The 17,412-nt window shown below is 28.1% G+C and overlaps 1 protein-coding gene across 1 annotated transcript in view; it reads right to left on the bottom strand.

Annotated features, from left to right (window-relative positions):
- LOC113386796 (protein sel-1 homolog 1) overlaps positions 1 to 17,169 on the bottom strand; it is a 225,599-nt gene extending 208,430 nt beyond the window's left edge. Inside the window, exons 1-3 of the mRNA XM_026624551.1 lie at positions 16,557 to 17,169; positions 16,276 to 16,494; positions 15,980 to 16,209 (exon numbers count right to left, since the gene is read on the bottom strand). Coding sequence (XP_026480336.1) covers positions 15,980 to 16,209; positions 16,276 to 16,494; positions 16,557 to 16,746 — 639 coding nt within the window. The 5' untranslated portion in view covers positions 16,747 to 17,169. The remainder of the gene's footprint in view (positions 1 to 15,979; positions 16,210 to 16,275; positions 16,495 to 16,556) is intronic.
- Between the last annotated feature and the right edge of the window lie 243 nt (positions 17,170 to 17,412).

The following is a 17,412-nucleotide window of genomic DNA, read 5'->3' as shown; positions in this document are numbered from 1 at the left end:
AAAACACCACCGGCAAGGGCGGCAAATGGACATTGACATTGATTTTTTTAACCTTATATGACTTGAAGTCAAATTCTTTAACGCCATACCAATTTTATCGCCTGCCGAAAGTAAAACAAAAGAAATAATATCGAGAAGCCGACTACGATTATTTGTATTAGTTAGAAAAGGGCAGTTTTTAGGGTTTTCCCGACGATTATTCGAATTTTTCTTGCCGTAAGAACAATCCTTGGACATAAACAAACATTTTAAAAAAAGATTTGGTCAAATTGGTCCAGGCGTTGTTGAGTTATGCGCTTACCAACTCATTTTGCGATCCATTTTTATATATAAGAAGATAGAAAACCGATTTTTTCAGATTATATAGCTATAATTTTGTTCATTACAAAATTTAAGTTAAAATGTATATTAAAAAATTGCAGCTTTGAAAAGGACGAGATAAACTTAATTCCAAAATTTCATGCAAATCGGATCATTGTAAAACAAAATTGAACCAAACCGCTCCACTGGCTGCAGTATTGGGACAACACTGGAAAAACCTTGTCATATGTCAGAAAAAATTTAATTTGTGTCGGCTTTGATTTTATTTTTGTATTTTTGCATTTTTTCCATTGGCTCTATTAACAATTGAGATTACATATTTGCATCAGGTGTTTGTATTCATGACAATACAAATATGTATTTTCCAATACATAATATATACAGATAAATTTAGTTAATCCCGCACTACGATAGACTGACATCTCCAATAACCTGACAATCTCAATGACCGACAATTTTTTGGAATACAGCTGAAAATTTTTCCACTATTTCCAATATGTTATGACTTTTTCACTATAATCCAGTATTTCAAACATTTCAGTATTCCAGCACCCTCGAGGTTTTATAGTGGCAAATAATTGAGATTCATTTTCTTTCTTCAAAACGTCTGTTTCAAAATATTTAATTGAACATTTCAGAAATATGGGTTTAGTTTTGAGGATGTATCAAATTTTATAAATTAAAGTTTTAATCAAATGTCATAAAAATATAAAAAAAATAATGAACTATCTGCCAAAAATTTGTTTGAACGCGAATGGCTCAATAGCATAATTCAACATTTCAAAAATAGAAGTTACATATGCTAAATTATTTTTTTCCTAAAAAGATGCTTCAAGCTCAATTTTTTTTTGAATAAAATAATATGATTGTAACCAATACAGTATTAAATTGATGAAGCAGTGTATTAGAACGAGATGATGCATTTTTTTTAATAATCTTATCAGATATATAATTTTAGATTAGATAGTAAATTCACATTTTTTTCAACTTTGTCATATAATTTACATACTATTCAATAATAAAGGAAACTTTTAATGATACATTTGTAATAAAGAAAACTCCAAAAAAATTACAGAAAATATGTACACATTATGAAAATCTTTATATAATATCTGATAATTTGATGTGCATATGTCTAATGATCATTTTTGGCCGCCAAAAGACATTTTTTTAACTTATTTTTATTGAAAGTCCATAACCGCTGCAAAACAACACGACAATAACTCAAAAAACAAAAATCAAGGGCAAACAATGATCACAGAACATTTAAAACTAAATAACCATACGTTCAATTTTTATGAACGATCTGACACCAGCTTCATATGCGAAAATTACCAATATGTTCTAAATAATGTTTCCCAATTTATATCGAATACCTAGCACCACGGACCACGCTATGCACAACATTGTCACACACACTTGCACAGCCTGTTACTCTATGTTTATTTCAAACATATGTTCTTTTTTTCCAAAATCTCGGCCTCGCAATTTTAGAATCTTTACAGAAATTTATATTCTTGAACAAGCCTCGGATGCGCGGGTGCTTGCGTATAATATTTTATTTATTAATTATTTTTTATTCTTTATAAAAAAGAAATTACTGACATTTGGTGCTGGTTTCCAATTATTAATGATTTACAATATATACATATATATATATACACCTAAGTCTGTTTTTACACGGTAGATTGGTTCCAGAAGAAGCCGTGTAAAAAAAAAAGTGTAAAAAAAGACATTGATCTTATACAAAAACGGGCGATTTGTTCCTAATCTCTAAAACCTATTAAAATTAGTGAAAAACAAGAATTTTTAAGAACAAGAATTCATGTTTATTTTTATAAATCAAATATATAATGCTTATTTTCACAAGCATAGTAATTAAAGATAAAAAATATATGCACTCTAATCTTAAAAGTAATATAAATTAAATGTATGGCAAGTTCAGGAACTAAAAAACTATGTTGTGAACGAAAAGAATAGGAACATACTTCGCAAAAATTAAATTTGACAAAAAAAATTTAAGTACATAAAATTTCAAATCGTGCTAAATGGAATAAAATCGTGTAAAAAAATTAAAAATATTCAATTTTCAAACCGTGTTATATCAAAACCGTGTACAAAAAGACCGTGTAAAAACAGACAGGTGTATATATATATATATATATATATATATATATATATATATATAGAATTTTATGATATGAGTGGAACGAATATTAATTGTTTAATATGAATAAAACAGCACTCAGATTTGTTTAACACAACTTTATTTTATGATTACAGACGTTTCGAGACTATGGTGTGTCTCATCTTCAGTGTAATTTCAAAAACAGTTACTTATATACTACACATTCTTTAATAATTTATTTAAATTTTGTATATCAAAAATTAAATGAAATTTAAAGAAATTATTAAAGAATGTGTAGTATATAAGTAACTGTTTTTGAAATTACACTGAAGATGAGACACACCATGGTCTCGAAACGTCTGTAATCATAAAATAAAGTTGTGTTAAACAAATCTGAGTGCTGTTTTGTTCATATTAAACAATTTATATATATATATATATATATATATATATATATATATATGTATGACAAATGTATTCTGAGTGAATAGATAGATATTAATTTAGAAATATGAACACACAATACTTTTTTGCACTATTTATTAAATACTAATTTCACAAACGTTTCGAGACTAGGTTTGTCTCATCATCAGTGTATTATAAATTTAAAATCTAAAATATGGAAACCTATATTAGCATTATGTGTTATCCGTTACAAGTCGTTCACTGTACTGAACTGAATTCTCTGTCAAGGTCAAATAGATGAGTCATGGAATATCAAGTAGGGAAGAGAAGGAATAGGGCCCAGTTGAAAAACAGATGTCGCTAGGAGAAAAATATTCTGTGAAAGGAACGGTTCGTTTATGAAAATTGTTTTAAATTATTATAATTAAAAATATATGTACCTATATATATATATATATATATATATATATATATATATATATATCTTGATAGTTTTTTCGACGTTGAAACATATTTCAAAGTAACTAGCAGCCCATTCGTCGAAATAAAAAAGGTAAAAAGCATTAAAAACTTTTATTTATACGTTTCGACACAAGATGCGTGTCATCATTCAGCAACCACAACAATTTGAAAATTTTATTAACTAATATAAACACCAATATAGATAATTTATAACATAGAGAAACATTATACACACCATAGGACAAAAATACTCAAAAAAAATTATTTAAAAAAAAATTAAACTTATAACATATTAGAAAGAAACATTTTTTTGGAAAAAAATTATGAATAATTAAAAGATTTGAAAACTAATTTGACTAAAAGTTTTGAAATGTAACATTATGAAGCAAGAAACACGCCCATACCGAGCAAAATACTCGACTGTAATATTTCACTAGGCGTATTGATAGGAATGGGAGGGGAATATATCAAAGGATAAATGCACGTAGCTCGAACGCCTCGTACAAGAGTGGTTGAAATGGATTTGATCAAAAGGAAAATGTAAAACATGTAAAAGTTTGAACAAGAAAAAACAAAATTGTAAAAAATAATATAAAGGACATAGCAAATTAATTTTTTGTTTTTTTAATAAAATCAACAATTAGCTGGTAACCATCATGTAAAAGGTGGGATGAATTGCGTTTATTAACACAAGAGGAATTTAATGAAATAAAAAAGGATTCAGCAAATTTTCTAAGGTCACTATTTTTTTCGATGTAAAGAATAACAGGATGTGTAGTGTTAAAAGTGTGATTGAGATTGAGCATATGATCTGAAAACATCGTTTTGAATTGGTTTGGATTTTTTGAATTATAAATATGTTGATTAACTCTCTTTTAAATATACTGGGAACTTTCCCCAATATTGCAATCATTGCAATCAGTGCAAGTCACCGATTCTGTTTACAGGTTGGATTGCAATGATTGCAATATGTGTTATATTGGGGAAAGTTCCCAGTATATTTATAAGAGATTTAATCAACATATGTATAATAATTATATGTATAACAAAAAATTAATTTGCTATGTCCTTTATATTATTTTTTACAATTTTGTTTTTTCTTGTTCAAACTTTTACATGTTTTGCATTTTCCTTTTGATCAAATCCATTTCAACCACTCTTGTACGAGGCGTTCGTGCTACGTGCATTTGTCCTTCGATATATTCCCCTCCCATTCCTATCAATACGCCTAGTGAAATATTACAGTCGAGTATTTTGCTCGGTATGGGCGTGTTTCTTGCTTCATAATGTTACATTTCAAAACTTTTAGTCAAATTAGTTTTCAAATCTTTTAATTATTCATATTTTTTTCCAAAAAAATGTTTCTTTCTAATATGTTATAAGTTTATTTTTTTTTAAATAAATTTTTTTGAGTGTTTTTGTCCTGTGGTGTGTATAATGTTTCTCTATGTTATAATTAATCTATATTGGTGTTTATATTAGTTAATAAAATTTTCAAATTGTCGTAGTTGCTGAATGATGACACACATCTTGTGTCGAAACGTATAAATAAAAGTTTTTAATACTTTTTACTTTGAATATATATATATATATATATATATATATATATATATATATTGTTCTGTAATCATACGTGCTTTTAATAAAAATATGAATTCATTGTTCAATGTTGATCAAAGTCCAAGATCTTCGTATGAATGCTGAAGTGCGCCATCCCGAATTATCACGTCCAATGCAATATATAAAGAGTCAAAATTATTTGTATAAACTAGTGATGTCTTAGCCAAAAGTCTAGCCATAATGTCTTAGAGTAGTCTTAGATAATCTAAGTGGAGATTATGTCTGTGAAGTAAAGCAATAAATACAGTGTAAAACATTACAAGTGGATTTTTATTGGAGCCAGAAGTTTGTCTCTTCCAGCGAATACCTTATTGAAAGGACCCATTAGTCTGAAGAGAACTCTCATCAAACCAGTCGATCAAACATTATTCCTACTGCTCGACCCAAGGCATCAGGAAAGGTTGGACGGACATTATTACCATATCGCATAAAGAAGCTACCACAGTAACCAATATCCCGGACTGTGGATCTTACAACAAAACGAACATCAACCCATACACAAACACCTACCACCAACTCAATTATTTCATTTCATGGTGTCAAGCGGTGGATTTCCTTGTAGTGAAGTGTTAGTTTTGTGAATTGTGCTTGGTGAATTCTGGATCCAGTTTTCTTCGCACCCAGAGGCGGCAGGGTCATTAAAGTAAGCAGAGTATCCAGCAAGCAGCAAGACCAGGACTAGCACGAGGAACTAAAGGCACCAAAGGTGGCAGCATTACCGAGATAAACTACGCAGGCAGATCGACGCAGACTTCTTGACTAAGGCTCACTCCCCAAGTAAGAAAAACCAATCCTTCTTTTGGCAAAACTACACATCCAGACCAGAACATCATAGTCTTCAATTTTTTTTAGATTTTATTTGTCAATTAGAATATAAATAATAATATTTTGTCAATTTGAATATTTTTTTTTAAGTATTAGGATTTTGGTTGTACTTGGGTAACATTTTTGTAACAACGGGCATTTCGATTATTGTTCACACCACTATTATTTTGTTGACTTCACGTAACCATCAAGGTTAAGTTCAAGCTAATATTGTTAACTAAGCATTTTTTAACAAAAACAATTACGAGCATTGCCAGGTCCGAATTTCATAACAGAAATATTTCAAAGTAAAATAATTGTAAAGATTAGTAACAAAGTCATCAAGTAATAATATAAAAGACTCAGAAAGTAATATTGAAAAGTAAGTGACCCTAGTTAATGACTTTGAGTTTCCAATTTACTTCTGTAAATCTTTTATAACGTCACGATTTTTAATGTGGCTTTAAATGCCAGTATAAAGGCGAAATGCCTAAAGGATTTAGTGTAGCCATTGTGCCACTTTTCAGGCGATAGTGCCAATCCTTCATATCAGATAGCCTAATATTAAATTGTTCAAAAGAAACAATAGGTATCTGACAAATAAATAATTAATCAGGGTAGAAAAAACCCGAATGGAGACTCGTAAGGTTAGTGAAAACCGCGAGATCTTAAATATATTTGACGTAATTTTGATGACTTATAAGAGACTCATGAATCCGTGGGAACGACTCCATAAAATCTTTCAAATAAATTTATTTCGTTATTTTCATTTTAGGACCAAAACACGCTCGTTGATTTTATCGATTTTATTAAATATTAAATGAGAATAAATTCCAACTATTAATGTTGAGTATATAAATAATTTTAAAATATTACATAAGAATAAAATTTTAATCTTGAATCTAATATAAAATGAACTTTGAAGTTTTGGTGTGAAAATAATTGAACTTGAAAATGCAAATTTCAATAATAACTAAATTTAATCAACTGCCCATACCACAAAATGTTACAGAAATGAAGGGGATAAATATAAATTAATGTCAATAATAGCAATGTAACTATCCCCATAGAACAGAATTATAAATTGAAAAAAAAAAATAGGAAAATAGAAAAAGTACATGTTTGAATTATTGATACTAAATGATTTCATTTTAAATTCAATTAAATTTGTTGGTGCTATATTGAACGAAAAATATTTCCTAAATTTTCTCTACAAATATAATAAATTTTATTTTGAAAATTAGTAAGCGATTGAGTAAATTTGTTTTCTGTTATTTGCAAATAATAATATTTTTCCTAATTGAAATTTTTATTTTCGATTATTTGCGTTAATAGTATAACAAGCTTTATCATATTTCTATTTTGAAATTTGAGTAAAGAAATATCACGTAACATTCGGATTCAAACTTCAACAAGGCACGCAATACAAATTTGCTTATGATGTATTAACCTTGTTAATTTTATGAATCTTGATGTATTTTACAAAACTTAATTTTATTATTATAAAAAAAAAAATATTGAAAAGTATTAGTTGGCGACATATTTTTATTCAATTAATATTCCATTAATTTGATATTTTAATTTTGATTTTGAATAATTTTATCGTAATTTATTTTGTTTCATTTGACATGTTAATTATTTCATAGTTGTATTTTTATTTTTATTGACAATAATTATAAATAACTATGAATTTCGAGCGTTCAAAGTAGATAAAATAAAACCAATAAATTTCTTTGAAATTAATTTCTATCACCTTAATTATTTATTCACTTATAAAAAAGTAATTTTAATGCATAGTATCAATAATTCACATGGAATTAAAATACAAAAAATAAAAATAATAATTTGTAGCAAAGATTCCGAAATTGAAAGGCCACTCATTTTTTATTAATACTGACATTCTAAATATAATAATTTTAAATTAATATTTTTGTATTGCATATTTTTATAAAACAAATAGAATGTTCAGAATAGAATTTGAAAATAAATTAAGAGGGCCCAGAAATGTATTAATGTAAAAGTATGTGAAACACAATTATTAGATTACAAGACGAATTATCACTATCTTCCATTTCTATCTAGATGTAATGCATAAGAATGGCAACAAGTGTGCAATCTATTTTTTTTAAAATCTTCGAAGATTGATACAAGATTCTCATACAGCTTCAGTTAGAAATAATCGCGCGCGCATTTTTAAAACATCCTATTCAAAACCGAACTGAATCTGACACAAAGTATTTTGATCATATTTTAAATTCGAATCAAATAAATAAAAAAAAATTAAACAATTTATTATAATATTAAATTTGTGAAAAGAAAGAGAGATCTTGCACCTTGTTAATATTCTTATGCAAATAGAAAAGTTGTTTTTATTATTTTATCGAAACTAATTAATGATAGTGATAATGGTTCAAACGATTATTTCTATCACATACATTTTTGAAAGTTTTATAGATGTGTAAGTAATATAAATCAAATATGACCTATTTGATATTCAAAATTTTGCATACATAATCATTTTAATGCCGTGTATACAAATCAGACACACAAATTATGTAACTATGCGAATTCATATGGTATTAGATTGCATACTATATCCAATAAGAATAATGTAACTAATTATTGTTTGTAATATTTTGCTGTATTATCAAAATCCTACTTTTGAAATTAAACAAACTGCTGAAGCTAAATCAAAATAATTTTAATGAATTATTAAAAATCACAATATGCAGCAAAATGTTACAACAATATTAGATTTTTTTTTTTTTTTTAAAAAAAAGGGTTGATGTTAATTTTTTTTATTCATATTATCATCAGAATTGTTATCTAATTACTATATTTCAGACATATTACAAAACTTTATACTTTTACTTTTTTATATTTTGCAAATAGTTTTCTCTCTTTTGCTATAATCAATTGTACCATAGATTATTATTTTTCATTTATCGAGGACGATAAATTGTTTTAGAGGGGAGGAACCCCAATAAATTGTAATTTCTTTTTTCTTTTTAATTGTTAGAGGACTAACAATATGCTTTAGGGGTGGCGTGTTCTGTAATCATACGTGCTTTTAATAAAAATATGAATTCATTGTTCAATGTTGATCAAAGTCCAAGATCTTCGTATGAATGCGGAAGTGCGCCATCCCGAATTATCACGTCCAATGCAATATATAAAGAGTCAAAATTATTTGTATAAACTAGTGATGTCTTAGCCAAAAGTCTAGCCATAATGTCTTAGAGTAGTCTTAGATAATATAAGTGGAGATTATGTCTGTGAAGTAAAGCAATAAATACAGTGTAAAACATTACAAGTGGATTTTTATTGGAACCAGAAGTTTGTCTCTTCCAGCGAATACCTTATTGAAAGGACCCATTAGTCTGAAGAGAACTCTCATCAAACCAGTCGATCAAACATTATTCCTACTGCTCGACCCAAGGCATCAGGAAAGGTTGGACGGACATTATTACCATATCGCATAAAGAAGCTACCACAGTAACCAATATCCCGGACTGTGGATCTTTCAACAAACGGACCTCCAACCCATACCCGAACCATACTACCAACACCATCATATCATTTCAATATATATATATATATATATATATATATATATATATATATATGCATGTATATGTATATAAAAATGCATGCCCATAGCATCGAGAGATATTAAACTTCAACATGTAAGCTTTAAGAGAATTTATTTCTGCTACAATATTTCTGCAAGCTCTAGCAATCAATTGAATTATTAAAGTTTTTGCACATTCGATAAGTTAATATTGTTCCCAGAAAATCTATAAAATTAATCCAGTTTATACATTCTTCATCGAAAATTGGAATTTGGAATTTTCATAGTTATATTTATAACATTTTTATATTTGTTTTTGTTATTATTTGAATTGTCTGCATGGCGCGTAAGTTTAATAATTAGGTTTTGCTAAATATGATCAACCAAATCATTTTCAGATTTCTTTCTTCACTGTTTCAACTCATTAGTTTCATTTCTAGAATTTCACAATATGACAGTAATGACTTATAAAAAACTAGCATTTTATTAAGTAATCTTTTGAATAGACTGTGCAAATTAAAACATGACAATTTAGTGAATTAGTTTGCTAAAGAAGTCGAAATATTTTGCAAAATAGATGGATTGCAATAACTATTTCAAAGAACAAAAGACAAAAGATAATGAAGCGTTATTATGATGAGTTATCACAAGTTATTATGATGAGTTATCACAAGATGAAAGAATTTTGGGCCCGAAATCTTATTTTAGTCTATAACTAATGCTGTTTGGATATATTAATTTCACAGACCAAATAAAGATTTCAAAAACTCTGCAACGTAAATAGTAATATTTGTTCTTTTGAAATAGAGAGTTAATTAATTAACGTTTCCGAAAATCTGTCGAATGAATTACAGTGAAGCAAGACTATAAATATATCTCATAAGAAATACGTTTGAATTCAAAAATCTAAGAAATGTGATGGATGCATTAAGCTTGCATCCAGTTTTCCCAAAGAAATAACAGCATGCATTTTTCTCTTGGCCCTTCCAGTTACAACCGCAACTGCTAAAAGATTTTTTTTAATTCAAACTAATTAAAAATTACGTAAAAATTTTAGGGCAGGAATGTATACCAAACCTGTATGTTCCTAGTGACAGAATCTTTATAAAATTTAAAGATCATTAAATAATTTAATTATTCAAAAAAAAAAATCAAAGAAAGTGAGTATATATCTGGAATCATTTGTGAAAAATTCAGAAAATGAGAGAAAATTAGATAGATAAATAATGATAAATAAATATTCTTTTGATTTTATGTTTTTTTATATTTTGTAAAAAAAATTTTCTTCTTGAAGGGGGCCCCCAATCAAATTTTGATACGGGGCCCAGCCCAGGCACGCTACGCCCCTGACAATAACACAAAAAACAAAAATCAAGAGCAAACAATGATCACAGAACATTCAAAACTAAATAACCATACGTTCAATTATATATATATATATATATATATATATATATATATACAGTAGAATCCGATTAGTATGACGCCGGATATATTGACAACCGCTTAATATGACGTAATTGCACTAGGAATTTGGTTTCCATATAAAATTCCTTAAAAAAACCTCGCTTACATTGACATGTAGCTTATAATGACCCATTTTTGCAAAAAAATATGTCCAATTATAATGACCGACATGATTTTACATGATGTGGCCAAGTCTTTTTACAATAAAATTATGCAAAGAAATCAATCAAAAATTACTGATTACTTACATTAAAAAACACATTTGTATGTTTATGGGTAGGGTAGACTAATTATTAATGGCCCACCACGGATATCTCATAAACAAATAAAATTAGATTTTTTTTAACAATTATATTTGATAGTAGAGGGCGAAAAATGTATAAATTCATAACCAGCCATCACCTTTATTCTTATGACTTTGCTATCAGAAGATAAGCGGCACATAACTACGATAAAAAGGACTAGCTGAATCATTATTTTGGCAAAGGTGTAAGCAATAAAATAGTAAAGTTTAAAAAAAGCAATTTTATAAGAGATTAATTGAATAAATTGTTATTCCGGCTCTTCTGATGAATATGTAGCATAAAATGCCTTTAAAATTTAATAAAAGAAATTGCATCTGTTCGCCCCCTGGTTGTTCCACTTTACCCAATATGTGAAGTAAAATGGGTCAGATACCAAATGTTTAAAAAATAGTAAACAATATAATATTTATATAATTAGGAATTATGTACGTATGTATGTAACTTTTTCTGAACATAGTTCGATAGATGCTTCTTTGATGTATGTTATGTGTTGTTCATTGGGTTTAGACAGTATAATTACCGTAAGTCAAATTTTACCGTTGTGCCCCCGCCCTACCCTATGTCAATTTTATTTTATATTAAATTTTAATGTGTCATTTTTATTTTTAATTAAAACGTTTGTATAGGCTTTTCTTTTAAATTACTGAAACATGTAACATATTTGCATATTAAAAAGTTTTTCTTCAGTACGCTTTTAATGACGACCGGTTAGTATGACGAGATATCGGCGTCCCTTCGATGTCATACTAAGCGGATTCTACTGTATATATATATATATATATATATATATATATATATATATTGTATGATTTTGAATTTGATGTTGACATATGTATTAACAAAGTCTAATAATCGGACATAACATCAATAAAAAACATGAATTTCTTTCAAAAATTTATTTTAAATCCATACGTTTCGGCTATAATCCTAGCCTTCATTCAATGGAAACTAAAAATAAAATTAAATTTTTAAATTTTTAGTTTCCACTGAACGAAGGCTAGGATTATAGCCGAAACGTATGGATTTAAAATAACTTTTTGAAAGAAATTCATGTTTTTTATTAATGTTATGCCCGATTATTAGACTTTGTTAATATATATATATATATATATATATATATAAATATATATATATATATATATATATATATGAAATTCTTCTGTAACTATGTATGAATGATTAAGGAGTTAGGGGTACTTGGAATTTTTGAAAAATCGATTTTTATTTTTTTGCATTTTCATTAAGTGTAATATCTTGAAAATGTTCTCTGAAAATTTCAAGTTGATCCGATGATTAGTTTTTGAGTTATTGGACTCTTACCAGCGCGTTGACGCAAGTGGAGAGCTCGATACTTATACTCAAGATTATTCTCCCTCACCTCCTGATGTTTTAAAAGCTTTTTAACCGATTTACAACGATCTCAGCAATGATAATTTACTTTCAAGATGTGTAGTTCAAGAATGAATCCATAATCAGAAAAAATTAAAAGCTTCAACCAACTAGTGTAAAAAATATGCCTAAAAACCATGAATACTAGTTCTACAATCGTACAAATTGCTGATTGCATATACATAATCATTATTATTGATTATGGATACCCTAGGACCTAATTGTGGGTATAATTCCCATTGGTATGCTGAAAAATTGGATGCTGCACGTTTGAATGTGGCAGATCAGCGCGCCAACGAGAACATCTCGGGAGGCCAGAATACTTCGTAGACAACAGCAAATGGGAATTTTGGAAACTTGCACAATGACTGATGAACTATTATATGGCCCAAAAATAGATAACTCGGTTTAAGTAATTCAATAATTCGAATTTCTGTACGTAAATCCAATGTGAAACTTTAAACGAGTTTTTCTCAAAACTATGTTTTTTGAACCGGTGACCACTGTAACTCAAAAAGTCCTTAGTAAATTTTAAGGAAATTTATAATTCCTGATCAAAGGATTTTTATTTTTTCAGAAAATTCATTTTTTTAAGACCAATTAACTGTTGATTTTTTACCCAAAAATCTAGATTTTTTGTTTCTGATGCTGCCATTTTGTAATTTTTGCAAAAACAAGAAAATCTTCGATCAGGCCCAGGATTATATATTTATAAAACTATTTTTTTTTATTTGATTGATTTTAGATGAAACTCTAAGGAGTTATGATGGTCACCGCCAGGACCGTTTTTTGAAACAGGGTTATCAAAAACAGCTATAACTTTGGGAATATTTATGTTTTTTTTTCCTGAAATTTTTGTTACTTCAAGTCAAGGCATTGTATAATAATGCCGTATTAATATTTTTGTAAAAAAAAACATCGTTTAATAACAAAAAAAAATTACTGAAAATTCTCATTTTTTCGTGCCTCCAAGTACCCCTAACCCCTTAATGCTCCTAAACTATAATTCGGATTTTCATGAATCTTCCTGAAGTTTGTTCGGGAAATTTTCTAGAATTATCAGATTTATAGAAATATAGTTAGATTGTAGAAATAAATGAAGAAAATTACAAAAAATTGCTTATCATTGTTTGCCCCTGAAAATATTTGAAGCTTAGTTTGACATTAAAAACAAATGAATTCAAATCATTTGCCAAATATTTCTATTCACTTATAGGCTAAGGCAATATTAAAATATAATAAATTCATGATTATAAATAAGGAAAATGTAATGTCTACATTATTATTGCCAAAAAGCAGCTAAGATGTGCCAAAAATTAAATTAATATAAGACGCAAATAATATAACATGCGTCTGACAGTCTGCGCGTGCGTCTGCATGCTTGCAATAATTTTGTTTGCGCACTTTGCGAACATATTCGCTGTACGAATTTGTGCAAAGGAGACGAGCCATAAGTGATTGCGCTCAAAAATATTGAATTTACAGTCGTTTTGCCATACTGTACTAAGTCACAATACAAAAAAAAATATTTAGAAGTTTCATTGTATCAAAAATTCATATGTTTGTCATTGGGTACGGAATATTTACTCAATGGAGCGCTTTCGGTCTGAACTTTTTTTACTGTTTTCCAATTCGTTTGGAATTTTGGAATTTTTTTTTCAAAATAACGTTGGGTATCGATAAAAGAACTAATTATAAGAGAAAAATGTTTAATAATGTTTTTTAAAAAAGCAAATACTTTTCAAGTTACTGGCTTCTGAAAATTTGTTTCTTTTTTGTGTTTTTCATCATTTTTTGCTAATATCTTTAAAAATATACATTTTGATGAAAATCATGTAATGAACAAAATTATATCAATTAAAATCTTAATAAATCGCTATTTTATAGTGTTTTAGGAACATTATTAGGCTAGATATGAAAATGGGTTTTTATAGTGTTGAAAATAAGCTTTAAAATGAGTAGTACTTCTGCGTGTAAAATGAGTAAGCTATCATGCAAGTAAAAGACGCAAACAATGTTTTTTCATTTAAATCAAATCGTTTGAGTGCCATTTCCACCAAAATTAAAAATAATCGTATTCCATCTAGAATTAACTTGGTTTAAGAGATCTTGATGGATTCTAGACCACAAGTTTAGTGCAAACGATTTTCAAAAAACTCATGATTTCATGAAAAAAAAAAACATTTAAAAAAAACAACCAATTTCTCATTATAATATCTCTGAAATAAATTCGAGGTATTTTTCTGACAAATTGTTGTTTATTAGTTTTCCATTACGCAAATATTGATAGAGATATTAATTAAGGAGTGCGCGGCTGTCCAACCAGAGGTCTTTCGAGCCCTTTAACCCTTCGCCGCTTCACAATAAGAGAAGTTACGTTAAAATTTCTGATAGAGAAAGTTGTAGCTCAATTAATCACCTTTAAAATAATGTATTACAGTTCTGATAAAATCAGAATTATAAGAGTAATAATCCAATTAATGCGGTGGATGGTGACGGAGTGCAAATTGTTTTCACTTCTGAACTTAAGATAAAGATTAGCCTATTTGCAAAATATCAAGTAAATTGAAGCACAATAAAATAAATTCACAGAGCAATAATTTTGTTGATCGTAGGTTGAATAGAGCACATGTGAACAGGATTTGACAAATTAATTCACTTCAAATATAAACTTAAGTAATAATGTATATTGATTTATTAGAGAAAAAAATGTAATTTAAATATTAAAATTACTAAAAGCCAGTTAAAATATGGTACGAAATTATAAAAATTATAGGCAACATTATTGAAGCAATTATTTTGGGTAGAAAAATAAAAGGTGATATTGCACCTTTGCCGTGAATGCCATATATTAACTCTTTCTGAATTTGTTGTACTTTTTAAAAGATTTCAATTTTCAACACGTGTATCTTATGCTATGACCATAAATCACAAAGGCAGACGATTATTTTTAGTGTGATAAATTTGGAAAATCAATGTTTTAGTCGTGAATAAACAAAAAATCATTCATTTATACATCCACATCTACAGGTATGACTAAAAATACTATATAACCCTTAAATGCAATAAAATTAATTGAGCTATTGGAAATAAATTTGTTCTATAAATCGCAGTGTATAATTTTTAATATACAATTTTATTGAATATTTTTTAATATTTGTTAAATGAATAATTGAAGTGTTAACTGTGGGAATTGAGAATAATTATTTTATTTGAAACAGTTCTACATTCAACATCACTCATATATTGGTGTAAATAGGAATTCAAAAAACAGTAATTATTATTTTTAACTAAGCAGTAAATATTAGTATAGAATATTGAAAAATTGTAGACATGGGTACAGAACAACATCTGTCGGGTCAGCTAGTATAAATATATATATAGAATTATTTGTTATCAATATTTTGGTTTGAAAGAAAGTTTGGTTGAAATTAATTCTATATGAAGTTTCATTTTATATTAAAATCAAAAATATACTTTAAGAATATGAAATGCAGTTGCACATACCATATGGGCAGAAGGTAGTCCGTGTTCTGCAAGATCTTGAAATGCTTTAGCAGCATCAGTTCCAAGCATTCTGTCTTTGTTTTTCCTTCCTAGCAAATCAGCCCATATAATTTCTGCTTTCGCACCTGCATGTCCTAATTTTGAAGCCTGTTCCATTAAATTCAAACCAGATTCTAGTTCAGGTCTGGCTTTATTCAAGATAGAATATCCTTTTTTGTACAATAATTCAGCTGGAACAAATTGAAAATAGCTTGGTCATTTCATGATTTTGAAAAAAAATAATAATAATAAAATACCTTTCTGTTCACTTTCTGGAAGATTTCTTAATGACTGACTTTGAATTGTAGATTTCTCAAAATGTAGTGATTCTGTCAACACATCGTCTTTATTGCCATTCAAAGACTCTTCACCAATGTTATATTCAAGCTTCGATATTAGTTCCGTTACCCATTCGGATTCTTCCCATAACTTATTACCTGACTTAGGTGATATATAAACGTCATCTGTTTTTTCACCTGAGTTAGATATTACATGGTCTATAGATTAGAAAAACAGTATTATCAAATGCATATATTACCTTTGCTTTGTCGATTTTCTTTATTTAGATCTTCCACAATTTGTAATTCTTCTGACTCAACTTGTTTTGAATCAGATTTTAAATCAGATTTTGAATCAGTTTTTGGTTTATAATTTTTATTTTCTACTGATTCATTTGTGACTGATTGTAATAATAATGCATATAGTAATAAAACCAAACTATACTTCATTTTACATATAGTATGTTATAATTTCTTTAGTAAAACACGACATATAAATAAATATTTGCATTCAACGAAACTCACAAACTGATAAACTGAAATTATTTCTGACTATAGTTAAACATACGTCGAATGTATTTATATATTAGTAAACGGCATCAGTAAGCTTGTAATAATATTCTGGTGTACACGTATTTATTACTGAATGAAGTGGACACTTAACGTCAACGGTAGTAAATATCTCTTCAAAAAAATATATATACAATTAATATCCGGATTAATTCAACATTTCAACTGCCCTACAACAATAAATTACATTATTTTTGCAATTCAACTTTCCGAGACTAACCTAAACAAGAGATGTGTAATGTTTGACATTTATCAGATTTATCAGAGACCAATGACCGACCAATGCACCAATACCAATGACGTTTTTACCCACACTCTACAAAATACACGCAGCTAAATCATAGACCTTATATACATGGACTCACGGCCTTTTCACTCAGTGCAAAATCCTCGTTCAAAAACCGTGTTTCGTGGTATCCAACAAGGTGAGAATTTGGCGCTAGTGCGCCGATACCAAGTGACAGGTTGATAATTCTTTAGCTGTCTCTAGCATTAAGCGGCCATTTTGATCGGGATTGTTATTGTGTTTTGTGACTGTTCTGTTAA

The sequence above is a fragment of the Ctenocephalides felis genome, unplaced genomic scaffold (assembly GCF_003426905.1).
Source record: "Ctenocephalides felis isolate EL2017-DRISC unplaced genomic scaffold, ASM342690v1 CF-g0.4_SCAFFOLD_03571, whole genome shotgun sequence".
NCBI lineage: Eukaryota > Metazoa > Arthropoda > Insecta > Siphonaptera > Pulicidae > Ctenocephalides > Ctenocephalides felis.
This window is presented reverse-complemented; position numbering and strand designations above follow the sequence as displayed.